This window comes from Pundamilia nyererei, unplaced genomic scaffold, assembly GCF_000239375.1.
Source record: "Pundamilia nyererei isolate P.nyererei 1_Seehausen unplaced genomic scaffold, PunNye1.0 scaffold00095, whole genome shotgun sequence".
Taxonomy (NCBI): Eukaryota; Metazoa; Chordata; class Actinopteri; order Cichliformes; family Cichlidae; genus Pundamilia; species Pundamilia nyererei.
In genome coordinates this window covers 847,167-874,444 of record NW_005187496.1, presented here as the reverse complement: position 1 = coordinate 874,444, position 27,278 = coordinate 847,167, and the positions used below count along the sequence as shown (strand labels likewise).

Here is a 27,278-nt window from a genome sequence, read left to right as displayed (position 1 = left end):
CACCGAAATAAAGCACCGAAATGTGCGCTGCTTTTCGGTCTGGTTACTACCGTTTATGTCAGGATACCGGTACCCATCCCTACTTACCATAATTAGAAAACAAAACTAATTTGACCAAAATGAGTTCCTGAATCTATAAAATCTGCAGGACAGTGTTCACAGAGGTCACGAGAGAAAGCAGCTTCCAGTAGATGTTAGTAGGTCTACATACGCTTCAGTGTTAAAATACCCAACTTTAGACTTATGGATATTTTCTCCTTTTCATCAGCACGTTATGGCTTGCTTTTTAGGTCTGTCTAAGACGTCTGCAGTCCAGTTTTAGTGTGAGGACTTATATTATTAGTCTGTTACTTGGACTTATCAGCAACTGCGTGTTTGGTTGACTAATACCGTTTTGGAAAGCAGGCTGGTGACTAAACTTGCTTGCTTTCTCATATAACTACATGAATTTGTCCAGTTATCATAATATCCTGTTCAAAAAAAAGTATGTATAGCAAAAAAAGCCAGCCCAGAATGAACCACATGTGAGATTATCACTGCTACACCCATGTTTTGTATACTGTCTATGAGCTGAATGCACCAGAATCCTGTAATTACCCGTTCTGGCCACAGAGGTCACTGTTTCTACTGTTCAGAAAAAGCTGCATATTCTTACTTTTAACATGCAAATCTGGCCTATTTTTCTTATTGTAACATATTTGCATTTTTCAAAAGCCTTAATTAACTTTTTCTCTCTCTTATGTTTACATAAGTAGTAAGTGAAATTTTTGGCCCCAACCCTTGTTGCCCATTTTTTTAGGTCATTTTTCTTCCCCCCTCTTTTTTCAGACACTAATTTGAATGTTTCCTGCATCACAGACACAAAAACAGCCCGTGTTATTAAAAGGTGAGGGTTAACAGTGAGAGTCGCACGGCTGCACATTCATGTGCAGCAGCAGCAGCAGGCTTTGATGTTCAGGCCAAGCTCGGCGCCTGACGATGGAGGCGAATTTGACTGAGAATGCGCTGCTAAAATGAAAGCGCATATCTGAAGAACCATTAGGGGGCTCCCAGAAAAACATGTCAACCTGAGCTGTTTTATTTATTTGCGTGAAGGAGATTTGACATGCTTTCGACATGAATGATTCAGGCTCTCTGAAAGGAGGACACGCCCTCCCCCACTTGTCTTCTTCTCCCTCCGTTAAAGGAGCAAAAGAAAGAGATGCACTTTTCTCCAGCAGCCAAAACCAACAGCTGCTTAGTGAAATCAGCTAATTATCTGTAACTACACCCGGGCGTTTGAGATTTTTCTTTCGAACATAAGACACCGTCGTCTGTGCCAGGACATGATAATGCTCCTGTTTTCACTCCATCATGAGAGTGCATGCCTCTAAAGCGTTGGCAGTCGAAGGAGAAAACAAACCTCTGGCAACGGATTGTGAGAGAAATTCTAAATTATATAGCATACACTTCGTTCTTGTGCGCTTACATAAAATGCCTTGACCTGAGATTTACCTTCACAAGGGGTAGATGCAGATAAAAAGGAGAACGCTTAGCTTCGAACTTAAGAGGCGCGTCTAGAAAGACGGATAGTGTCGGCAGAGATGAAAAAAGCGGGACCTGCGTACCTCTTTTTCTCCTTTAGTATGAAAACACCTGCTGCTAGAGGTCAGCGTGAGGCCACAGCCCTGCTGAGAGGCATCGGGGTCGCTCGTGAAGAGCACCTTTAATAACTCGATTTTTCCCAGCCTCACAATTACGGCGCAGCCATGAATATTTGGGGGCAGAAAAGTGCTTATACAGCATAAGCAGGGCGATAGCACTGCACGTCGTATCATCATCGGCCTGTAATGTGGCAATGTTTGATTTGAAGATTTGTGCGACGCACTCGGACCGCTCTGTGGTTATGCGCTGCACTTACAGTAATGGCTGGGACACGAGAATTTAAAGTGAGGAGAGACTTGGCAGGAGGTTTAGTCTCCTCCTCCTCCTCCTTCCCACCACTCCCCTCCGCTCTCTATCGCTCGCCGTCTCCACTCTCTCTCCATTTCGCATTTGATTTCATTTCATCTGTTCACCCGCTGTGAAGAGAGCCCAGTGATGGTGGCCATGGAGAGATGAGAGCTCGCCTCATCTTCCTTCATGTTCTCCCCTTCTCGCGCGATCTTCATTCTCTCCATCCACGCTCTCCTCACTTCCACCCGTCTTTTCTCCGAGAGGACGGAGGGACGAGATTAGTGGGGTGTAAACAGAGAGTCTAATCCCCGGGGCTGGTGGGGTAGTGTCGCCCACCGCTGCGTTCCCCAGCTTTAATGACAGACCCAGCCTGTTTGCTGTGGGTGTCACAGACGGGCCCGGGCGCCTTTGATTAGGGCACCCTGCAGAAACACAGATTGAGGGAGCAGATCAGCTACTCGCTGCGAATCTCCCCCTAAGTTCCTCCTCCCTTGACTCGACTCTGCTGCGCTCAGCTCCTCTACCCCACGACGATGCTTTACTCTGCACGTCTTCTCGACTTAAAGACTTAAAAAGAGTCAAGAGAGAGAAAATTCAGTGAAACGTATGGATTCTGTGCGAATTCCCTGCAGAGAACGGAGAGTGTGTATGTTTTAATGAGGCAGGGGGACTGTCTCCGCTTCTTTCTCTCTGCTTCTGTGTCTCCAGTCCACCGTCTATACTGGGAAGGTGGCGTTGTCCAGAGTCAGACCTCTGGGACCTCGCTCTGTGCCGTGTTCAAACAAGCTGACTTGAAAGCAGTCGACTTGAGGAAGAGAGGCAGCCCCCAACTTTCTCCAAATCCTTAGAGATGAGGGTAGCAGAGGGCTGCCAGGGAGCTCTGCTCGAGCAAAAAAAAAAACTGAGCTCGTTATCTGGCTCAGTTCAAATAGTCTGAGGTTTGGTTGAATTTCATGAGTAATCATTCTCTTTTCAGATAACAAATTAAGGCAGTGGCGTTAGGGCAGCACTCAATTCCAGATTTTTCACAGCCCGTGTCAGCGGCACGAAGACTTTCCAAAGGGTATTCTGGGGGACTGTGATAACATAGACGCGCACACAAACACACAGGGGCATGCAGAAAACATGGGCGAGCACATGCAAACACTTATACAGCCGTGCACGCACACACGCTCATCTCTCACAAGCTGTGTTTAAGGGATCGAGACACCACCAGGGTGTAGCTTTCAGAGACACTGCTGATGGCAGCATGTAGGCCGCCATTAAAAGGGGATGACTGTGTTATCTGTAAGTGGGAGGAGTCGCTTACTTCCCCCTGGTGTAAATTCCCTTTTCAAAGATATCCTCAGTGTTCCCTAAAATAAATACTCTCCTGGATCGTTTAAAGGATGAGGATGCTGTTATTCTATTATCGTCAGCAAACGGGTGAATCCCACGAAAAGGCCAAAACTGACAGCACGATAGCCCGTCTCTCAAAACTTGCTGCCCGAACGCTCTCGAGACGCAACTCACAGAAACGCCGCTCACAAATATAGAGGCTCGGTAATGTCCCGAAACATCTGGGCGCCGTAGTTTTTAGCAATCGTGAGATGAACAACGCATTTGTCGGGGACTATTTTCAGCTGTGCATTAATGCGGAGTCGGGTCTCTAGTGAGTCTTTAGAGCAGCAAGAGTTCCCAGCTACAGTACATAGTGTGTCCTTTATAATGAAGATGCACGTCAGCCGGTCCGACGCAGAGGTTCACTGGTGTGTTTTTAAAAGTTTTCAGAACAATAAGATGTGTCGAGTCACAGAGTTGTGCACAAAACCAACACGACGCACGTCACGAACGTGAAGAAGACCTTGTGACGCTGTCGAAGTGTCAGTCTAATTAATCGAGACCACATGCAGAAATAACCGTTAAGAGAACGTAGATGTCCTTTTCAAAATCTAAATAGATTGAAATATGAGCATGTGTTGCCACCACAATCATCGCCCAGACGGTGTCCAGAAAATGGGCTTCCTCTCAGCTAATTAGAGGCACTGAACTGGACCTCTCGACTGCGTCTGTGCTGTTGTTGCCTTTTGGAGCATTTTAATGGAATTATCTGACAAATAATTTGGCCCGTTGTGTGGTTAATGCACCACCAGATGGTCCAAGAAGTCTGTGCTCCAATTTTGGTGACTATAGTGTTTTAGTACCCTTTCTTAGCTTGTTACTTAACACGCTAAAAGCAGATATCTCTGTCTGTGCGATGCACCTGTACAGTTAATGAATGCAGCTTGTCACATTAGCTCGCTAGCCTTCGCTGATAACTTGGCACTTCACCCGCGGGTCTAAATGTGGCTTCTGGCTCAAGAAAAGCGAGATGGAAGCGGCCAAAACACTAATGTCCGGGTTTTAAAATGCAGAATCCATAACGTAGTGGGTGACATCACACCGGCAGCATCAGTCTTGTGTGTGTGGTTTTCATACCGGCTGCCACGAGGGCATTACACGTGCGTCATCGATATTTTCCTTGGCCTCAAGTGCAGTGATACAGTTTGGATTAGCTGTCAAACCCGATGCAAGTGAGCCCAACCCTAAATGTAAAATTTATCCCCACTGATGCTTCTTACCAACCAAAACATTCCCTCAGAGCTGAAGTGGGCTTCTCAGCTTTGAGCTTTTGATTCTGCAGAGTTAGTTGAGAGAGGAGACTTTCACGTTTCTGAGCTTTATTAGCGCCGAAACGGCCTATCGCAAAAGACAATCTATTGGTCTCGGTGTTGCCGGCGTGCTGAAAATGACTCCTCCATCTCGGACTTGTTTATATGAATCGAAGGGAGATGGTGGTGGGGGCTGATCCTCCACTCCACACTTAACTCCCTGCTCTCTCAGGTGATGGAAAGGTTATATTTGCAGCTTCTTTAGAAAAAGAAAACAAACGGCGAAGGACTGGAAAAGGAAAATAATGAATTAAACCTCTGGCATTATAATTCTTGAGAGCGAAGACTCAGAAACCCCCCACCCCAGCTCCTATTTAATCGGATGTAATCTACCTGCTTGGCAGCATTCCAATCAGATAGTTTCAATTATGCTCTTGTAATGCCACTCTGCGAGGAGGGGGAAAGTGCTGAGCAGAGCACTTTGCAGGCGATTTGCAAATAACAGCAAGGGAGTCTTTTAGAGAAATGACTGAACAGGAAGCCGGAGAGTTGCCGGAGTTGACAGCTCTCTCACTCTTAGGTTTGCTGGCTTTGGCGGTGACGGCATGTTTTGCATCCCGCCGCCTCCTGCCCGTGACAGCAGCTGTCGGGACAGTAAAGCGCCGCTGAAGGTGGCCTCCTATGGTAATACGGAAGTAATTATTTTCCACTGCTGCACCAGCGTCTCGCAACCAGGCAGGTCGGAGCCTCGGGAGCAACGTGCAGAGGCAGCCGTCGCGGATCGCGGTGACACTCGGAGTTACTGAGCTAGCAGGACGCGGTCCGAGGCGCTCGGGAGTCGGCGTTCAGTATTTGTGTTCTCCATATGTGTACTCGCCCCCGGTGTCGGGGTGTGCCGCTGGCATGTCAGAGCGTCGAGCCAAAGTTAATCTGGATGTCTGCAAACACGCGACTGCGTCTGCCGTGATAAAAAGCCAGGCGGAGGAGCTGGAGGACAGCGGTGCTCTGTAGTCTGGCAACATACGCTAAAGGTCGATAGTGTCATGTGTGACCGATGAAACAGATTGACCCGCGGGGCTGTGGTACCTTGTCACCCTCCACGGTCCCGGCATCTGTCTGCAATGTGTCACCCTCGGGGCCCAACATGGCTACTCAGGCTATTAACCTCCAGCGCGCGAGGACACGGCAGAGTTAAGACCCGTCCACCCGTCTCTCTCTGTCACAAATCCACTCCTTAGTAGCCGGCCGGCCGACCGAGTGCATTTCCCGCCTCTCGCGTCCTCTATCACTTGTTAACCTCTGGTCAGAGCAGGCGGGACTTAGGAAGCCGCCGCCACGAGTGCGCCCTACCTGTACGGCTGCAGGGGAAGACAAAGCGGGACCTTGAATCAAACAACTGTCACTGCTAACAATGTATGTCACCGTCTCGGAATGGGCCATAAAAACCAAATAAATGACGGCCATTACAGTGGAGATTGTGATTATGATAATGAGAATAATAAAGGCGATCATCATTACGATCATGATGATAATGATAATACTGTGATGATGAATTATAATGAATAAATCCCTACCCCATTTCCTAAATGGTGGGAAATGTATCACTACGAGAGGCCTGCAGCCATCTGACAGCCTCGGAGCGGCGTGAGGGTTATCGGCGTGTGCGTGCGTGTCATTTGAACCGCTTGTACTCTGGCTACGGCCTACTCTCTTTTCACGCCTGTATCAGTACAAGATTGCATCGGTGTATGTGACTTCCCAGTCAGAGCATAGTGTGTGTGTGTCATGCTCAGAGAGCACTTCCCAGGAGACCTGGCAGTTTACATATCACATTCAAACAGCTTTTGTTCTCAATATCTGCCACTTCCACTCTCTCGTTGCTCGTTCTCCCCTCTCCTCTCTCGCCGTTTCTTTATTTAGTATCTTACCAGAGGCTCTGGCTCTAAATCAGCCTTCGTTTTATTGTTTGTTTTTTTTTAATATGCTTGCTTTTGAGAAATGGACACTGTCTCTAACACACAAAAAAACCACAGCATTTATCTTTTCTTGATGAGTGACCTCTTGTGGTCATGAGAGCAATTACTTTTCCTCTGTGAGAGACAAATAGGAATTGTGCAGTGCTGCTTCACACTAAAACTTTATTTGAAATTGTAGTGAATGGCTTGTAGTTCACTTCTTGTCGCTCACTAACAGTCGGCACTTTCCAGAGTTGAAGTATAGAAATGCCAACACCTACGACGCTGTGTGTGTTTGTGTGTGACCCTTTATTACCTGCATGCAGACCCCCCCATGTGTACCTCACCTGTTTACCATGCAGATCACTGTCACCAGAAGAACGAGATCATTCGTGTTTATTTTGCTTAATATATACTTTATTTATTGTTTGTGCTTTCTGGTGCAAATGAATAAACACAACTTTGTTCATGTGCCCAGTTAGTGTGAGGTGATAGAGTTTAGTGTAGGTTTCCTGGTGCAGTGATATCGTACCACTGTCACAACCCTAGGACGTCACTGCACCTCTGTTGTTTGGTGAACAGCTGGCACTTCTATTTTTTTATGCTAAGCTAATCTGGATTCTGTTTAATGGCCAGCAGGAAGCGACTCACCTTTCGACAAAAAGATGTCAGACTTTACAGAATCGATGAGAAAATGCTGATTTGACTTCTGATTTATTCTCTGCATAATTAACCCCTATTCTTTTTAATGTCATTTCACAGCCTGATGGTCATTTTGTAAATGATGGCTCCATTTAGAGTAAAACAGAACATAAAGCAGGACTGGGCTATTTATTTTCCCAAGAGGCCGCATGAGAAATTGGGACTCTCGTGGAGGGCCACACCAATAAGCTGAACTCAGTTCTGCTCACTATTAATTTTCCCTCTTTGCAAACTCATCGGTGCGACGCTCCACAAGAGTCCCAGTTCCTCATGTGGCCTCTTGGGAAAATACAGTTCCCAACCCTGCCTTCAAGCACGACTTTAAACACATCGGTTGGTTTGTGTTTCAGCTACATGCTAAACAAGCACAGTTAGAGAAACATCAAGATGTTACCTTTCAAATCAGGCCTTACAGTTCTTCTATGATGGGCTGTTTTTATTTAATATGCAAAGTCATTGAATATTCCACAGAAAGAGGATCCATCCTTAGGTTGCACGCATCCCAGTGGATGTCAACATTTCTAAATCTCAAACCAAATGTTTTAAAACAGGAATCCACTCAGAAATGGCATATGTAAAAACCAAACCAACAACAGCTAACATCCATTTTTTATATGCAGTCTATGCTTCTGGCTCCAGCTCGATACTTGCTGCTCATATACTGATGCTGTTTGTTACCATCTAAAACGAATACTTTGATAGTTTTAGCCAAATGTTTAGTGGCTTAAACTTTAACCACAGAGCGAGCAGGTCAGAAAACACTCATTTGATCAATTTGCATAAAACACATTTTCAGAAAACACTTACCGGCAACCTATTGACCAAATACAAAGACGGACCGATGTCAGAGCAGTGCATACGAAGGGAGGATAAGCTGAGCAGTTAACCAATGAGGTTTCGTCCATAGAAAATAAAACTGCCTCAAATACGGGGTCCATCTAAACAGACAAGCCACCAGCACCCTCGGTGAAATTCATCACGGGTGTCACAGAAAGAAACAAGTGGAATTTGTCACTGACATCAGACACGTCATTTATATAGAAATGTCAGCGCAGCATTCGCATAATGATGGAAACAACAACGCTGAGGGCTTTGGGCCTCGCACTCTGATGGCTGTGTGCAAACGTCACCAATAATGTGTCTTTAGTCTAGACATGTCAGGGCTCTGTGGGATCTATATCCACGCCTTTTTGTCAGCGCCTTCAATCTTCCCTGTTGCTCAAGAGCTAAGTGCAAGAGATTAATAAGTGGATTTGTAATGCACAACCTCAGGTTTGACACTATAAGTCATAGGCTGTTTATCGCTTTGGCTTTCTCGCCCGATTGAAAAATAGCAGACGCCGAGGAAGTCAGTCAGCCAGGCCTCCCACCCCGCCCCGTACCCTGCCACCCTCCTGTTTCAACCCCCTCTTCTCCTATACTTCATGACCAGGAGGTACAGTATACTGTAGCAGCTAATGAGCAGCTTGTGTCTTTCCTCTGTTTGTTTCCCTCTGGCAGACAGATGATGTGACGCAAACAGAGGGCTCTCAGCAGCTCCAGCTCCAGCACTCAGACTCTTCAGAGAAGCAGCAGCCCAAAAGGTTACATGTCTCCAACATTCCCTTCCGCTTCCGGGACCCTGACCTAAGGCAAATGTTTGGGGTGAGTACCTCGGAGAAAAATTTCAAAATATCACACCTTGGCTCTGCCGTTGCCTCGTTTCCATCCAGAACTTTGAATCCCAGGAGCTTTTTCCAAGGAACTAAAATGTTTTTGCTTTCCCCCCCCAAGTTACATAAATGACTTTCTCGCTGCTTTTATCTTATCGTGGGGGTTATATTACTTAAACCATATCTTCATTGTTACAGGGATGTGATCAGATTAATTCTTGTTGCTTCTGGATTTCTTTTTAATTCAGTGGGAAGTGTAACTATAAAGCACAAAGGCATGAACATCATTGGTCTGTTGGGCACCTTTGTAAACATGTTGCATGTTTATGCTGCACCAACATGATGGAGCCACATTAGAAGTCTCTGTCTCTCTCCTCTGCTCAGTGTTTGGGTCCAAGCTGCAGATCTGCATTTCTTTCGGATGGCAGAGCCGAGCTGCAGTACACACACACACACACAGCAGAGCAGCCACATTAAATAGATTAAAGCCCTTCAGTTACATGCACGTGTAATACAGCAATACTTCACTTTTCTGCACGTTTGCTTTGAAACAATCAGAAGATGCCGTTTTATTTTCCTGATGCATTTCTTTGTGTTCGCTGATGCCACGCTCCGTCTTGCTCGACCACAGATGATGGGATGAGTCTTAACGTTACATGAAATATCTGTGGTTTAACTTATTTGTAATACTCTTGAATTTTATTACATTGTAATTAAATCTCAAGGTGTTTCATATTGTAAGTTAAAAATCCGACAATATTAGAGAGACAGAGAACACCAACGATCTGATAACCCGCTCAGAGCAAGCATGTGGCGACAGTGGGGAGGAAGAAGTTCTTTTTAAACAGGAAGAGACCTCCGGCGTAGCTGTGACTGGTTGGGGGTTGTTTTGGGTTGTTTTTTTTTTTCATGCTTTTGCCAAAACTGGGAGATACTAGATATAATAACTAGCAGGACACTTGCACCAATCAGAATGCTCGGTGTCCACTTGTGCAAGTAGGGACATCTTTAAAAATAGTTTCCCTGCAAACAAAACTAATCAAAAATCTGGCACTTGGAGAAGGTTCCTGTTGTATTAGTGTATGTACTGTTTATTGCAATGTGAAGAACGATCCTACAACAAAGCCTGAAACACACAGGCTCACTCGGGTAACCAAACCGACAGCAAAGTTTCTGCAGAATATATGAAAAACATTGTATTTGGATGTAAAGTTAAAGGTCAGCACTCGAGAATCTGACATGCTAGCAGTTGTTGTTCTTGAGCGGTCCCACCTCACCCTAATTAAAGAGCGCATCCTCTAAAGTCAGAGCAAATTATTATATCTTTATTAAAGTGAGTATGAAGCTTCTGGGAAAACAATCTAAACCACACAACAGGACGCGTATTTAATGAGCAAAGCCAGCGCTTAAACTGTCATCTAGTTAATGCATTGATTACTACATTGTCAGAAGGGGGAGAAGGAGGAGTGTCTTCTGAGTTTTTAAAAGCAAACAGCTCAATCAGTCCCAATCAGGTGCTGAACTCATCGCTGCACTGCAGGTTGGGCACTGGGGAGAAGTTAGAGGAGCCCGGTGCGGTAATGATTTTACTCTTCATCTTTGTCTGCTCTCCCAGAGAGCTGCGGCTCGCTTTGTCGGGCTTTTTTTAGGCTACCGTGTCCCCTGAACAACTGACGTGAGGGTAATTTTAATCGTAAAATATGAGGACAAATACAAAGAAAATGGGGGGGAAACAGATTTAACTTTAATTTCTGTTTCTGTTTTGTTCTCGTATATCAGAGCGTATACAATGGGTAGTCTCCACAGGTCATTAAACAGTCTTATTTTCTAGAAGTTACACACAGAACGGTCAGCTGCTGACAAATGCAATGAGATTACATATCAACATACGAGAGGTCCACCACAGAAATTCTCTCTCTCTGTCTCTTTGCAATTAATGAGCCAATATATACAGTTCAACAGCTCACCCTCGTGTCTCACAAAAGCCTCGATACCAATTGAACCAAACATCCCCTATTCAATAACGATAATGGATCTGAATGGAGACGATTGCCAAAAATGTACTTTAAATGTTATGCGCTAATTGGACCATTAGAATCCAGAGGCGTTAATTCTCGTCGTTATGAAGACAACATCCAGCTGATGATATTAATTACTCGCGAGCTGTGGCTGTGGCTTTATAAATTGCAGACAACATGGCTGCGTGCTCGCTCTCTCTTTCTCTCTCTGATTGTTGGCTTTATTGTTCCCAGCTCTGGTGCAGGTCGTGTGGAATCCAAATCACCTCAGTAATTAGCTTGGAAGCTTTGTGTGCCTGACTGGCTCGTGCAGATATATGATACAGAATTGATCACAGCCCACCCAGTCCCCCTCAATCACCCTTCTCACCCACATTGCCCGTTCCCTCCTCTTACCTGCACCTTCCTTTCATTCGTGGTGGTTGGCACACTAGAGAATTGTGGGATCAATTGTCTTGGGTCGAGCTTGGCGAGGCGATAGCTGGTCTGCTCCACCCTCTGACATGGCCTCCACAATGGGCCTTTGTGCGATCAGCACGTGCAAAGCCTCATCCCTCTAGCTCTAATGGCTTCTGGAGCGCCACCGGCTCAATACGCCATTACTGTTACGCATGAGTGAAGGCCACAGACACGCAGGCGGGAAGACAGAGGAGAGAGAGAGTGGAAGTGCGGCACGGCTCACTAGAGAAGGCGTCTACAGCAGAGCAAAGCCCCCACCAGGAGCCTCCATCTGCTCCCACACGGCACGGGGAAACTGTCTCCGCTGCGCGCCACGAAGGTTTCGACAACGGTAGGCGGCGTTCAAACGAGAAGGGAGGGCCTGAAATCCACCCTGACATCACAGGGTTAAGGGTGTGGAGAAACCTGTGAGCTTTTAACGAGGCGCTGAATGAAGGCCTCATTAGGGCAACCGCAGCGGACGTTAATCAGTAATTAGAAACTGTGATCTCTGAGAGTGAGTAAGTGTGGGGGAAATGAAAACACTCCAAGCGCGAGTGAGCTCTGCGCGGCGCCCATGCTGCGCTGCTTGAGGGTGCCCTCGTTTGTGTGACTGGGTTCTTCAGCAGTGCTTCTTGCAGCGAGCGTAAGGGCTCTCGCAGCGCTCCCCAGAGCAATCAGGACCTCTGCACTCCCCCACCCGCCACCACCACTCCGACTGTCACTGCGCCTGAGCGTGCTCTGTTTGAATACACAGGGCGCCGTAGCGTAATTATAGGTTTCTGAAGAGCTTAAAGATATTCAGGCTAATCAAAGGTGGAGGCACAAGGGCCTCAATCTTGTTTGTTGCTTCCACACTTGGAAGCTTGAGGTCTAGTAAATATAGTCGATTATCACTTCCAAGTGCAGAAAGACAAAAACACTAGTGTTCTTAAAATACAGACGCTGTCTAGCCAGAGCCGTTTCCGAGTAGCCTCTTCTTTTGTGGTTTACAAAGAAAATAAATGGAAAAGCACCCAAGAGTCAAGTTACAGCCCTGTTATTGAACATACAAGCACGACCTGTGTTCTTAATGGTGCAGTGTCATCCCCTTTGAAATGGTCAGCGGCACAGAACATCTCTGACAGTCGTCGAAGTCGGTTGTCGTCATCAAATTCGTTCATCGAGACGCTGATAAAAATGCAATAAGACGGTGTCAGTCTGTTATCAGTTTGCAATTGAAGCTGGCCATTCAAGTTGGGAATTGACCCCAATTAACTGCTAACCTGAATGGGGTCAGGTTGGCAATTACGTGCAATCAGTTTGTGATAATACGATGAATAAATTGCCGAAAACAGACGTTCACACTAAACAGAAAACACAGTAACGACTTGCATTCAGTTCAGCCAGAACCTTGGAACAGAAACTCAGTGACGCAGCTGTCTGCAATCAGTCCAAGTCGTGGCGCTCTTGTTTGGAGGCAGGATGCCTTGCAACGGTCAACCTGTGGCCATCACCAATGTGAACAAAAGTGATTGCCCAGAAGTTGGGGGTGCTACATGATCAGCCTCGGAAAAAGGAGCTGTTTGCTGCAACTACTTGGTACATTTCCCATCCTATTTTTATTCTGCTCTGATCCGTAAATATTTAGGGTGCACGACCTGAAACGTGGTAGCGTTGATGAAAACAAACAGCTTGGTTACGTAGCATAAGCTCCGTGATAGCACTGAACTTACTCAGAGCAGGCTTCCACGCGGGTGCTTTGTTTACATAACACAGACAGGACAACAACACGACATTTGTTAATCGTGTCTATGCACGACTCTCCAATCTAGCTCAATTCAACAAAACCGAAGTAGACTCCCTCTTGTGGCTCTATTGAGTAATTGCACTTTAATTAGGAAGCAGAACACAAAACCAGCAAAATAAAAAAATAACTGCAGATGTATCAGTCACTAATATTTTTGTTTAATCACCATACGCCATTATGTACTGAGGGCAGATTATAATGTACAAAAAAAAGCGAAACCAAATAAAAACATTCAAATGTCTCAAAAGCACGGGAATGATTTGCTCCAGTTAAGCCGTAATTGAAACATAACGAGTTTGATAAATGAGATAAAACATGCAAACCCCCAGTATCATCATTCGATGCTTCTCTTAATGCTTTTTTATTTTCATACAGATATTGGATGGTTTTTCTAATCTATGGATGGATGCATGTAGCTGCAGCCTCCTAGATGACATCAGTCTCTCCCTTGTCCTCCCTCTGGAGACTCCTCCCATTGAAGCTATTGTTTATTGGGGCTGCTGATGCAGCTGTTTCTCCCCGTGTGTGTGTGTGTGTGTGTGTGTGTGTGTGTGTGTGTGAGAGAGAGATTGAGAGCAAGTAGGTGGGTGGGAATAGAAGTGCATGAGATCACTGGTGAGCAGCGAGCAGTCCCCAGCGCCATGTGGAAATCCACAAAGATGACTTCCTCTGAAACTAATTAATCGACGCCACAAGCCCATTACGCTCGGTTAAAACAATTAGCATCTGCACGTTGCGTGGGGGAAGCATTGTCTTCTCAGGCGAGAAAGGGGCATCACGCTGGGATATAAATGCCTGCGTGCGTGATCGAGCCAACGCTCCCCATTCGAATCAGTGGAGCCGAGCGCCATATGAAGCAGATGTGCGTCTAGGATCTATAGAACTAGTTTCAACACGAGCAGACGCATAGGGGAGAGGACACGCCCTGTGGAAACAGAGGTGGATTTAAATGACAAAGCCTGTTTTTGGCTTGGCGACTTGGTGCGTTGAGCTTGCTGCGTTCTTTGAAATGAGGGGAAACATACGTTTTCCCGCTAACCCATAAACGCTCATCTCCTGGAGTCCACTCCACTCACTCCAGCCAGATAATAGCCGGCTCCTCCTAACCCCTATTAGTGGCTCAGTCAAACGATCCATCCATTCCCATTGAGTGTCGACCACATGGAAAGGCCCATTTCTTCCCTGTTGTGCTGAAATGAAGGCGACGCGGACCGCTTGACAGGGTAATTACTTTTAATGAAATAATACAGCCATTGTAGACAGCAATTAAAAGTCGCTCTCACTCCACTCATTAGAGGAACTTACAGTTTACTTTCATTCCTCTGTTTTCTAATGATCCGAAGGCAGGCCTGTTAAAATCGAAAGGCTGCAGCGTGTTAACCCCCGGGGACCGGCCCTTAGGTCCTGTTGACTGCGAGAGCACACAAACAAAGAGAGGATGAGAGAATAAAGAATAGAAGAGAAGGAGGCTCTATAAACAGAGAGAAAGGTAGAAATAATCAACTAAACTCTTCACAAGACTCGAAGGAGCAAGTTTCCCCGAGGTGATCGCGGAGGTGTCGGGGTCCGCGTCTCAAGACGACATCAAAACACCGTCCGACGCCGCTCTTCTCTTTGTGTCGAAACAGGCGAGCAAACTTACATCATAAACACTGCCACGTAATCACAGATCAAGTACTTTTACGAATACTGTGATTTCATTTCGTAAAGTACCGATAGACGCGCAGAGACGCGTTGCAGCGGCAGCAGCTATGAGTTCTCTTTTCAAACCACGCCAGCGAGCTTCAAGAAGTGTTTGCTGAGCTAACAAATGCAAATTGACCACCATTTCCTCACAAAAGTAACATTTCCATATTGCCTTAATGGTTTTTCTTTCTCCGGTCGTCGTCCTCATGAATTTAGTCAGCGAGGCTTTCTAACTCCATCTCTTCTCTGCTCTTCTCTTTTTCTTTTCTCTCTGCAGCAATTTGGAAAGATTTTAGATGTGGAGATTATCTTTAATGAGCGAGGATCCAAGGTAAGTGAACTAGAACGCCAGCTGCTTCATTACCATGTACTTCTTCTGTTTCCTAATGATGGCATTAGTGTAGTGTGTACATTGGCTGAGAGTAGTGGTCTCTAAGCCTGGTCCTGGAGAGCTGCATCCACTGCCTTCCTGTCTCTCTCTCCCTATTGTTTTTGTTGTTTGTTGCAGCTCTCCCCCAAGTTGTGAATCATTAGCCCTGTCAATCAATTCATTATTGAGCTGTTTCACATTTCACTTAATCCAGCAACAGGCTGCAGGTCCTCCAGCATATGGAATTGAAACTGCTTGTTTAGAGACGGGGGTCCTCTTTGAAGCCTGGGCATTGATTGAAAAGGTCCTACATTATTCAGGTTTATCATTTTGTTTCAGACCGGATGAAAAACAAAGTTCTTTGTGATATTTACCAAATAAATGTAGTTTAGTTAAAATGAATTTGAAGGCTAATACCACGTTTATGAAAATACACGCCTGGAGAAGAACCTGCAGATCGAAACGCTGCCTCCAAGAGAATTGAATTATTAAAGTGAAGCTTAGATTGTGTAGACGTTCCCCTTCTTTCTTACATCTATTACTTTTAACACACTTGTCCAACTTTGGGCAAAAAGAGCTTCATCTATTGGCCACAAGTTATTTTAAAGAAACTGGTTGGGGTGAGGACTGGCGGTGTTTCTGGGCTCTTTGACTTCTGTGGCACTCGGGTCGCAGCTTGCTGGTTTGTGCCGAGGTTGAACGTCTTTAAAAGAAGGATACAAACTTTATTAGAAAAGAAAAAAAACACCTGCAATACATCGGGCCATTATCTTTTTTCTTTTTTTAATTTTAATGTATTCAGACATTCTCATTGAGATTAAAATCTGTTTTTCAAGGGAGAACAAAAACATTAACAGGAACACAATGAGCAGGCAGAAACAAAAGAACACAATAAACAAGGAATTAATAAAAACAGCAGCAAAAAACATCAGATAATAAAGCTTTAGGAGCTCTAAGGGGAACGTCGGTCTCCGGTTTGAGGTTAGTTTGCAGTACCTGAAACCTTTTTTACCCAGAGTAGTGCATGAGAATGTTTAATTAGATTTAAGTGTGATAAATAATAAAACTGATGAAGGGTTTAATTGCCGGAGTGCTGATGGGCCCGCAGAACAATACTGAATATCTCGATTGTCTAAGACAGGCTGTGGACGTTTGTGTTTACGAGTTGGTTCGATGTTGAATAGAAATCTTTAATTGAGTGTTTTTATTGTGTGTGACTGCCTGTGCTTTATATATGTGTAAAAAGTGCTTAACATGCACAGTAGGCTAGTAGGCTACATTAACTAACTTAACTGTTGTAAGTTATATTAAAAATACTAAAATTTGAAGCTTTTGCCCCTGATGACTTACAATGATAGAAACACTCGTCATTAGAAATGTGTAGATTCAAGTTTACTGACAGATGGCTGGATAATAGAGATTACTCTGTGTGTTTTAGGAAACTAGTAGAAAAATTTAAAAGTTATACATTTTGTTTGTTTGTGTTTCTTAAACACAACTTAATACTATAATTTTTTCTTTCTCCGGTCGTCGTCCTCATGAATTTAGTCAGCGAGGCTTTCTAACTCCATCTCTTCTCTTTTTCTTTTCTCTCTGCAGCAATTTGGAAAGATTTTAGATGTGGAGATTATCCTACATTTGTATAGTTACACATTAACAACCTATGGATTTAATTTAACATCAATTAATTTAACAGTTAGTACCATTTAAAGTCTAGGACAGGTGAAGAATGCCACACAGTTGGTAGGCATTTTAAAGGAGGCTGCAGTAATTGCAAAACATCATTAGAAGACTGAATCAGTAACTCTGCAGGAACAGGATTGGGGCATGTATCACAGTATCATCAGCAAAGAAGTTTATAGTGAGAGGAAATAAAGTGCAAAACAACTAAAAAAAGGCCACAAACCAAAACCCTAATTTAAGATGTTTTTGAAAGGAAACATGACTTAAAGGGAAGTAAATACTACTGCTGGGGACTATTTTCAGCTGCAGACCTGGTGCTCAGGTGACAATCTCCAGTAGCAGAGCAGTGTATGTGTAAGCAGTGGGTCTTTGCGGTGACTCTGTGATGTGTTTTTAATAATTCATGGACGGCAAAGGGATATACAAGGAAGCACGATACTTTAGTTTTGTCTTTTTGTACAATTTGCCGACAAAGAAAAACGCAGAATGCAGACAGCAGTGTTCTTAAAGGTCACCCGTGCAGAAAATAAGAAATACTGCTTATAATTCAAGCTGCGCCTCCTTAAACAACATTGTGAACTTGCACACCTTGGATCATTTCTACATTTGTCTCAAAGATAATTTGTACTCGTAAACACGCCAACCAGCCGCCAGAAAAATGGCCACAGCGTTGATGCGTTACTGCAGTATCAGTCTCCCAACCAGGACAGGTGAAGCCTGCGGAGGTGTGAGCAGCCGAGAGCTACTCATCCAGCTGTTCATTTAATAGAGTGTACTAAGCTCCACAGCTTTCCATTCATAAAGGCGACAGGCTCCCTGGCTGGGTGTTGAGGCATGAATGCTATTGATTCCCATTCATACCTGGGAGTACTTTGGGCTCGTATACAGGCGTGCAGGGAGCCCCGGAACCAGGCGACGCTGCTGCACTCAGCCCCTTCTGCCAGACAAGATTGAGCACCGGATAAACCGGTCTCCTCCGCCCGTAACAAGCATTTATTGTTTGTGCCCTACAAAGCCATTACCCATGATGCCTCTCTCCCTCTTGCACTCTGTGTGCTATATAATGAACCTACCAGGCCATTAATAAACAATCTATTTCCTATGAAGCTTTGGCAATTTGCATTCAATATGTTTGTCTCCTTTGAAAAATGGTGGCTCCACTCTGTGCTCTTGTAAGCTAATTATTTGTGCATGATAAAAAAAAAGATAGAGGGGGTAACCACAGTCGGGTGAATGTCCAAAGGATTAATTTTGCCCTCAATTCCTTTTTTGAATTTATTTCTTTATCTCTCTTTCCCCAAGGACAGGTCGCGTGTTATTTATGCTAGAAATAGCAGCCCGGAGATCCTGCGTATGCATACAAGATCACTCCGCTCGCCATCTCTCACATGTATTACATCCTCAAGCAATTATCAGGCAGCGCCGGCCATGCTCTCTCTCCCTCAGCCTATACCTCTATAAGTATATATAGAAACCACAGGAATGGGACTTGTTTGGCCAGAATATCTTAAAGCTTGCGCTATAGAGAGTCCAGTATCCCAGTCCACATAACTCAAGGAAGTGACAAACCCCCCAGGGGAGGCAGGCAGAGAGAGTTTGGAGAGGTTGGGTATATTTTGGTCGGGGTTTAAAGTCAATATCGGAGCTCTTCTCTATCACAGACGAGCATATTTGCAATGACACCATTCACTTTTCTTTTCTTTTTTTTTGTTGCATCAATGAGCCGGTGTAATTTCGCCTCCATAAAATGGCCCACCTATTAGTGCAGTGAATAAGAAACAGCCAGAGATCAAGTTAACGTGTCTGTTCAGAGAATTCATCCTCACTCCTTGTGCCGTTGCCCACGCCTTCAAAGGGAGACGGCGGCTGTGCCGCTGAAGTTGTGTAGATAATTATACGACTATTATGGCAGCCGCTGCTTCCTGACATTCACCCATGGCACCGGTGCTGTGCTGTTTAATTGGGTAAAGCAGGCAGGTTTGTTGGTGTTGTTGTGTGAGGTCACGTCACCGTTATCCTCTTCTCCTCGGATCTCTCTGTTTGCTGTTTCCTGACGCCTCACTAACTGCCTCTAATTAATCTGGCTGCTTACAACTCGACTCTGCTGCTCACCTACTCCTGTCTTCTCACCTCTCTCTCCCTTTTCTCCTCCCTTCCCTTTTCTTCCTCCTCTGTGTGTGTGTCCATCTTTTCCTTCTCCTTTGTCTCTCTACCAATGGCTAATGTGGTGCTCTCAGGGCTTTGGGTTTGTAACTTTTGAAACAAGCACAGATGCTGATCGTGCACGGGAGAAACTAAACGGTACAATCGTAGAGGGACGCAAAATAGAGGTGCTTTCATTTTTCCCTTTATTCTCATCTTCTCTTCTGCCTGCCTGCTGCCTTCTCAACTTACCCATAAACTTCTGCATAAGCATGCGGCTGCTCTGTCTGTGCGTGTGGTGCCTGAATGTATGCATGCATGACGGTGCGTTTAAATCCTTCTCGGCAGAATGCGGGATCCATACACGTCAACACCAGTTGTCCATCATTACCTGACAACGCAGAGTGAATGCATGCCATCAGTCGTGCATTCCCCTATCGCCACCGTTTAGTGTTGCCTGCTCTAATTCTGTTTTTGTTTACGACGAGCCGAGCCCGCACTCGGCCGTTCTCATCAGGTCAATAGAAGAAAATCAAAGCACTGTCTGTGTTTTGCTTTTGGAATCCATTTGTTTATCCAACCAATTCTGAGGATGCTTTTTTTTATTATTATTATTATTATTATTCATACCTGTGGGTAATTGGTGCATGCTTTCCCTCTCTTTCCAGTAATATAATCATCTGTTAGAAAATTGAAATGATGAATAAATTCATGAAAGGGCGAACCAAAACTCAATCACACTAAAGTGCTACAAACAAATTTACATAATCATTTATTTTATGAATCCGTCTTTATTCATCTTGGTTTGCTGCTCGCTTGTAGCTCGCCGTGGATACGCGGATGGTAAATGTAAAGGTCAGTAATCACAGGCTTTGTGTTTGCTGCTTGGAACAGGTGAACAACGCGACAGCACGAGTGATGACAAACAAAAAAGTGGCCAACCCGTACACGAACGGTGAGTGGCAAACTAAACGATAAGAGTTCGCTCGTAGTCGTCGCTGTGAGTCAAGTTTTTCTTTCGGTCCTCTCGCCAGGCTGGAAGCTGAATCCGGTGGTCGGAGCTGTCTACGGTCCTGAACTGTATGCCGGTAAGAGCCGTTTTCTGTGTTTTTCTCTCCACCTCCCGCTGTACGCATCGCACCGTACCCGAGGCCGCTATCAGCCACCGCCTGTCCCAGTCTGACCCCTGAATTTCTACAATCAGGTTCATCCTGAACCTACTGAACATGAAATTCCCCTCGAATCAAAGTGAATCGGAGAGCGGCTCAGATAAGCAGTGGATGATCCAAGCCTCTCTGAGTGGCTGAGGGAGCCTGAGCCATTGTTTGCGCGGTGTGCAACTGTAACGCTGGAAAAAAAATGATTTCGAGAGCAAGCGCCCCTGCAACTGTTATCAGATTGTGGAGGCTGCTGCTGTGGATGGATTTGCCAAGTGCGCCAGATTGACTTTTACAGAGCTAACCGAATAAAGGAGATTGAGTGAGCGATATTGTTGGCACCTACCCTGTCGAAGGCCGCTATTCCTTCTGGTCTCGGTAATGGAGGAATGAGATGAGCTCAGTGGGGTTTTCCCTATCTCTCTCTGCCTCGACATGCCAGCTTTATTGCTGTATGTTATATGAACCCTTTGCATTTTAATGAGGGGGAAATGGTACTATTTCATTTGGAAGAAGTGCTGAGCACATCGCGCCACTTTAACGGCTTTCCTTTCTGCTCATTAGACTAAAATCTGTTCATTCCCCGGACAGCTTTACGGCGAACCTCTAAATAACTGTCCATGACAGAAAGCAGTCATCTATCATTTTTATTTCATCCCCAACCCCTCGCCCCCTCCGAGCCTCCTCCCTCGCCTCCCACTCCCCCCCTCCCCCCCACCAACATTCCTTTAGTTTCGACATCTCCTGCCGATAATTATTCACACACACAAACGTACGCTCGTCCCTCTCCTTCTTGCACGCTCGGGCACAAAAAACGTGGCGCCTTTTCTCTAAATTGAAAATCGGGACGTTAAGTAAGTCTCAGCTTACGTAAACAATAATTTCACTTGACCCATATCCACGCGCAACGCTAACACCTGCCCTGCTTCTCAGACCAAAGCACTCCAGCACACAGAAATAGATAACCTATGTAGAGCACAGACTCAAATACATGTCCCCTCTTCCATGCACACACTCTCTACTTCGCTCTCTCTCTCTCTCACACACACACACACTTCCCAAATCATCTCATAAATCAGAGGGAGTGTGGTCCACCACTCCAGGCAGGGGAAGCAGGAGGGGTTGGGTGATTTATTGGCTGCTAATTTTTCAAGTCGTCTTGACATGGCGCTGGAGTTTGCCAAGCCTAAACGACAACATATGCTTGCCAGCTGGGAAGATGGGAAACATAAATAAGAGATACATTTTTGAAACAAAACCTCCCTAATGAGCAGCAAAAGGCTGTTTTAACTCGCTAAAAAACAAACTCTGATCAGCTTGTTGACTGTTGCATTCTTCTTCTACTCTTCCTTTAAAAAAAAAAAAAAGAAAAAAATGATGACCACATTCAGGACATTTTCCAAAATCATCACAGCTACAGTTAATATACTTTTGGTGGGAGTAAAATGGGATATAAAGGCGATTAATCACTGTTTATCAGTCCTCATTTCTGTGCAGGAGATCAGTGAAATTGGTAGCCATAAATCCTGGCTCGGTGACAGCGCAGTTCGTCTCCATTCGTCCTGGCGCTACAGGTTTATTGTCCTCAAAACCCATTCAGGAGAATGACGGATGAGAGCCTCATACCGGCTCCCCGCTCTTAACCTCTTCCAGGGTAGATTGGCTCCTCCTCTGCGTGGAGGAGGGGGTAGGAGGGTTCTCGGTAGGGTACTGGCAGCCAGCTCCAAACGTGGGTCCGTGTTCTCCGTTGCCACCTAATACCCAAACCTCCCGTGGAGCCCTGCTGAAGGGGTTGCAGAGGACAGCGGTGTGGTCCAGAGAAAAAGAGGCATGGCAGTGGGGTTCCCAGTCAGATGGAGGGATTGGCAATAGCACATGGCTATGGCACAAATCATAGTGTGAGGTAGCTGGTAGGCATCCAGTACCAGTGCTCATTGTTATCCTGTGTTAGCGAGCGCTAAACTTTTGTAGAACAAGCCTCAGAATCTGTGCTCCGCTATCCAAACATAGTATGACAAGAGTCTGGCTCCATCCATACAGATGCAGCAAGTAGGCGTGTAGCTAAAAACGGCACAAATGTCGGGACTCTGTTTTACGTTATTTGTTGTTAATGTGACATCATTCGTCAGGGTGAGCGGCACATCCCGTGCATATTGCATTCTCAGCTCATCTTATTGCAATTGGCAAACTTGCGCTGGATGTTTTCAGCACCATGGACAGCTGTCACTTAGAAATCCCTTCGTATGGCTCGGCTCTCCTCAGACTAACGCAAAGAGACTCTTCTCGGCAGCTAATTCCCAGGAAGACAGGAGATGAGTAGCTTTTCATTCACCAGTTCATATTTTTCTGCGACTAAGGTGGAGGTTTATTTTTTTCTTCTTCTTTTTTGAGGACTCGTGAAAAGCTACCAGCTGTGTAAATGACAGAAAAGAAAGGCTAATTGCCATCTTAACATATGTAGACAGATCCTCTCATTGTTGGAGTGTACTTTAGGGGGATAATTAAGCTCCAGACTCTTGATTAGATTAAGCTGTTTTTTTGGTCCCCAGTGCGTGGATTAAGTGCTCATTGCCCGATGTATTTGAGCAGGAAGTATTAGAGAGATCAACCTTGTGGAAAATCAGATCTTTCTTTATGGGAGCCGGTTATGACCCCATCATTGGCACAGAGTGGGATTACCTCAGGTCCAACTGGCTCTGCAGGTATTGAGCTTCTCTCAAGTTGACACATATGACATACGAGGTGCAGCGTGACCCCGCCGCCCTTCAGCGCATAACTCATATTTTCTCCAGCCCCCCTCCCGGAAAGGGTGTTTGACTTTGGTGGCTAGACCAGGTTTGCGCTCTCATACGCTGTTGCTGTTGTTTCTTTTCATGGGCTTACCAAGGTGTGACAGCGCCTTTGATTTATGGGTTATTATTGAAGCAGTGTAGCCTATCGCCAACTCATTATGAGTTTACATTCACATACATCACCGCATGCATATTGCATACAAATTTTTTAAAAAAGAGAAGGAAGCAATTGGGCTTTGTGGGAGCCCAGAAACAGCGGCGATTTGTTAAGAAGAGGGCAACGCACCTCGAAAACTATCAAGGATTGTTTTTGCCCTTTAGCGGCCGCGCTCAGATGTCCACTGCTCAAAAAAAAGGAGGGACTAATTTAAATGTCAAGGTCAGCGTTATAAATCACCCGGGAGGCAAAGGGGGCACCGTCCCAGTCCAGGCCGTCCACGGGTGTGTTGGCAGCAAAGAAAGCGCCCCGCACATTGGTGGGCGGGTGAGGTGTGGGCGTCACCTGGCCAAATGAGACGCAAAGTTTGAATATGTGTGCGGACCCACTAATGGAGCGTGATGTTAATGGCAGAAGACATTAAACCGGGCTCTCTGTGTTTTTAAAAGCACCACTAATCTGTCTCCCTGTCAGCTTTATTGAAGCAGCGAGGCTAGGGTGAGCATCGTCCATTAGGGTGCTCACTGGTCTCGACCAAATGCAGGGCTGGCGCTGCACACGGCAGAGTACCATCAGGCTGTCACTCCCCAGGCACAAACCCATACAGCACCGCTTACCTACGAGCTGCCATGGATCTTCATTGTAGTCTAGTTTGTCAGAGATTGCGAGGGACTGGCGGGTCGTCTGAAACAGGCCGGATGCGTGTTATTAACCCGCATTATTTACCCCAGCCGAGGCACCGCGTCACCCCACCAAACCAAATCAGACTCGAGCTCCACATCACAGAGTGATCTGTGATTGGGGAAAGTGAAGCGGTCCGTGATGAATTCATCCAAAGCGTGTCGCGGAAATGAATAAGGCGAAGAGTAAGGTGAGGAGAGGGTGACGAAGGGGCGTTTCTGGGGATAAAGAATAACGGGGCTGACTGTGCTGTGATGGACCAGACGTTGGGGGAGGGAGAGAGGGCGAAGACCAGAGGGAAGGGAGCAGTGAGGGAATTACAATTGCTGGAAAAGTAGAGGCCAGCTTAATCATGTCTAGAGATCAGTGTGTTTGTATGCACCTCCACAGCCTGTAATCAGACAGCCAGTGGACCGATTGAAGGTTAAGTGGAGAGCTGACGATCACATCGGCTGTCCTCTAATCTGCGACCGTGGCTATTTTGTCGCACCGTCACACCAACCCTTACTCATCACCCCGAAGCCTTTCACCCCAACTGACCCTTTTCACGTTCAGTGGTAGCCATCAGCAGAGGACAGAGCATGTGGCTGTGCGATTGGCTAAAGATGGTCCCAGATGGGTTTGGAGATGGGGGTCATGCTGAGGTTTGGGACTTGGCTGTCCTGCCCATCTGCTCCATTTCCCCTCGGGGAAGTTCAGAACGTCTAGTCAAGTTGTTCAACAACCTTTACCGCCTGTTCGTCTCCGCCCGACACCGAGAAACGCCCTCTACCTCTACCCCGTCCACCCTCCCGCTGCTCTTTGTTGCTAGCCCATTGTGTCTAAACTATGCAAAAGCCGTGGTGCGAAACTAGTGGTATTGCATCCATTACCTGCCCAGCTTCAAGGCTGCCCCTCACCAGGCATCGGGAAAGGATGCGTACAGCAAATGTGGATCCTTGCTGAGTACGGCACAAAGCAGCGAGCTGGGAAAGGGGAGAGTGCTCGATGAGGCGCACCTAGAAAAGATTAAATCTATTGTTTCCTTGTCTTCCCTATAATGCATTCTGTCATAGGGAAAGCAGTGCCACACGTCTCTCTCTAATGTATTCTGTCATAAGGTAAGCAATGCCAAGTCGAGGATGTTCTCTGAAAGTCATTTTCTCTTCTTCTCGTGTGTGTTTTTGTTCCATAGTAACAGGATTTCCCTACCCTGCCACAGGCGCTACGGTGGCCTATAGGGGTGCCCACTTGCGGGGACGGGGACGGGCTGTGTACAACACATTCCGCACAGCTCCACCTCCACCACCAATCCCAGCTTACGGAGCGTGAGTACTGACCCTCCGAGGCCCGGTTCGGGTCGCACCATATTTTTGTCTGGTACGATAAGTTTTGTCTTTTCATAGCTGAGAGTTTTAGCTTTTATACACTCTATCAGACATCAAGACAAAATGCGTGTTGTGGACTGTTCCTCCTGATGCAAAGTAGTACACGACATCAGTGTCAGGCCATAACTGGGCTGATACTGTGTAGTCTGAACACAACGAGCACTTTTTCGTTTGGTTAGATTTCACGCTGCAGTATGAATGAAACTGTACCCAAGACTGCTCGGACAGTGCACACGCTGGAGCTGTTCATGCTCCGACTGAATTTATGCCCAAACTTTGCTTTTCTACTCATAATTTAAAAGAAATCTTTCTGTTGCGTCTCAAGACCGTGCCCTCCTGCAGGAAACTCGCTTGTCTAACATAGCCAGGCTGCATTGCTGCTGTAATTTTACATATTTTTTTATCTGCGCACATGTCTGAAGAGAACTTTGGTATCTGCGGATATACATAACCGAACCCTGCCCGTCCTTACATTTGCACAGCGTGTGTTGACAAAGGAGTAACTGACAAAGTCAAGGTGAGAGCTGCGATAGTGTATTACCAGTCAGATCTCACTGGACTGTGACCGGGGCCCGTGCTGATCTTCTGGCTTTATGCAGGCCTGCCTCGCACTCGTCTCTTATCAGCGCTGGTCTGTGTGGCCGTGGGAGAGGTCTGACGGAGGCTGGCCGCTGCCCCGCCATAGCTGTCTATCTGTGATTAGATCTGGATCTGTCTTAGTGCGGTGGGACTCGCAGCTGAGACTGGAAATCCCACATCCCCGTTCGCCTCCTTCCCACTCGGGGACCCCTTTGCTGCTGATGGCAGCCGGTTGATTTATATAGCCTAGTCATGTGACGCAGCTCCTTCACTGCCTTCTTTTGTCCTCCCTCTCCACCGCCAGCCCCCCTAATAGCAACTGCAGCAACTGGAAAGACAAACAATTTTACCAGAGCAGAAAATTGGACAGGGATGTGAAACCGTTACACCTTTCAGTTTGTGTCATTCATTATTTGTGGTACAGCGAGCTAAAGCTGCTAAGAGCTGACCCCACAGACCTGCAAATGGTCAGAATAGGAAAATTGGCAAAGGCTGAGAGTCGGTGGGGTCGGATGCAGTCCAAATCAACTAACTGTGCTTTCCTGTTTTGCACGTTCACAGGGTGGTGTACCAAGATGGCTTCTACGGTGCAGAGATTTATGTAAGTACAGTTGACTTTTCTTCTAGATGAAACAGAAGTAAAACAGACAAGAAGCCCAGCCCTGGAGACAAAAACGTGATCTCCTCAGCCCCCAGCCTCGCTGCCAAGCCGGCGTCGATTAGGCCTCTGTCTACTGTGCCAAGAAACTCAACAACAAAATTTAAAACCCCCTCAGCTCCTCCCTCCTCTCCCTCTTTTCTTCCTATGATCTCAGACTTTGGCAAAGAGGCAGACCCTGACTCAGTGTCCCATGTCAAGTTTGGTCATTTATTCCTTTAGATTTGTCTGGAGGTTTTTAAGTCCGCCGCCGCCCCGCCAGCTTTCTTTCTTCTTGTTACCTCTCTGGTGTTTTTGCATTCACTCCGAGGGTTTGGCTGGGATATCCCCTGCTTGCCCCAGGGGGTCTGCGCAGACCTGAGTGGAGCCGGTTCCTCCCAGCCATCAGCAAGTGGGAGATAAGAGAAGCCGCAGATAAAGGGATTAACTGTCCCTCTGGAGCTGTCCGTGCAGGCAGGGTCACATCGGGGGCCGGCCCTGCTGCACCTCGCCCTTGACAGAGAAGAGCGTGGACTCTGTGGAGATAATGCTGAAATTACCACGCTGCCCCACTTTGACACGAGTCCAAACGTTTGCGAGGAATGTAATTTGTCCCTTTGGGTTTTTTTTTTTCCACCGCAGTGAGATGACTGTCTGTGCAGCAGCAGCAATGACAGTTCCTTCTCACTTTCACCCTGACAAAGACCGGTGTCTGGGAATGAAATGCTAAACCCAAGTGATCCATGACTTACACACCGGCCCGCACGATAGGGCCGTATTTCACCGGCTTTTGTTGTAGGGACACCCACCACTGTGGAAGAGACCCGGGCTGTGCTCTGAGCGATGTTGTTTGTCTCTCACGCTCATTTAGCCACCTCCAGCTAAGTCCTACACAGCTATGTCCCCTG

The 27,278-nt window shown here is 46.2% G+C and overlaps 1 protein-coding gene across 9 annotated transcripts in view; it reads left to right on the top strand.

Annotated features, from left to right (window-relative positions):
• LOC102192139 (RNA binding protein fox-1 homolog 3-like) overlaps positions 1-27,278 on the top strand; it is a 418,448-nt gene that overhangs the window by 375,814 nt on the left and 15,356 nt on the right. For 8 of the 9 annotated variants that reach the window (XM_013912627.1, XM_013912631.1, XM_013912630.1 and 5 more), the window contains 7 exons: positions 8,723-8,866; positions 15,083-15,136; positions 19,096-19,188; positions 19,895-19,955; positions 20,035-20,088; positions 24,962-25,094; positions 26,295-26,334. In XM_013912627.1, the coding sequence (XP_013768081.1) occupies positions 8,723-8,866; positions 15,083-15,136; positions 19,096-19,188; positions 19,895-19,955; positions 20,035-20,088; positions 24,962-25,094; positions 26,295-26,334 (579 nt within the window). The remainder of the gene's footprint in view (positions 1-8,722; positions 8,867-15,082; positions 15,137-19,095; positions 19,189-19,894; positions 19,956-20,034; positions 20,089-24,961; positions 25,095-26,294; positions 26,335-27,278) is intronic. The other variant, XM_013912629.1, reaches the window with a different exon arrangement.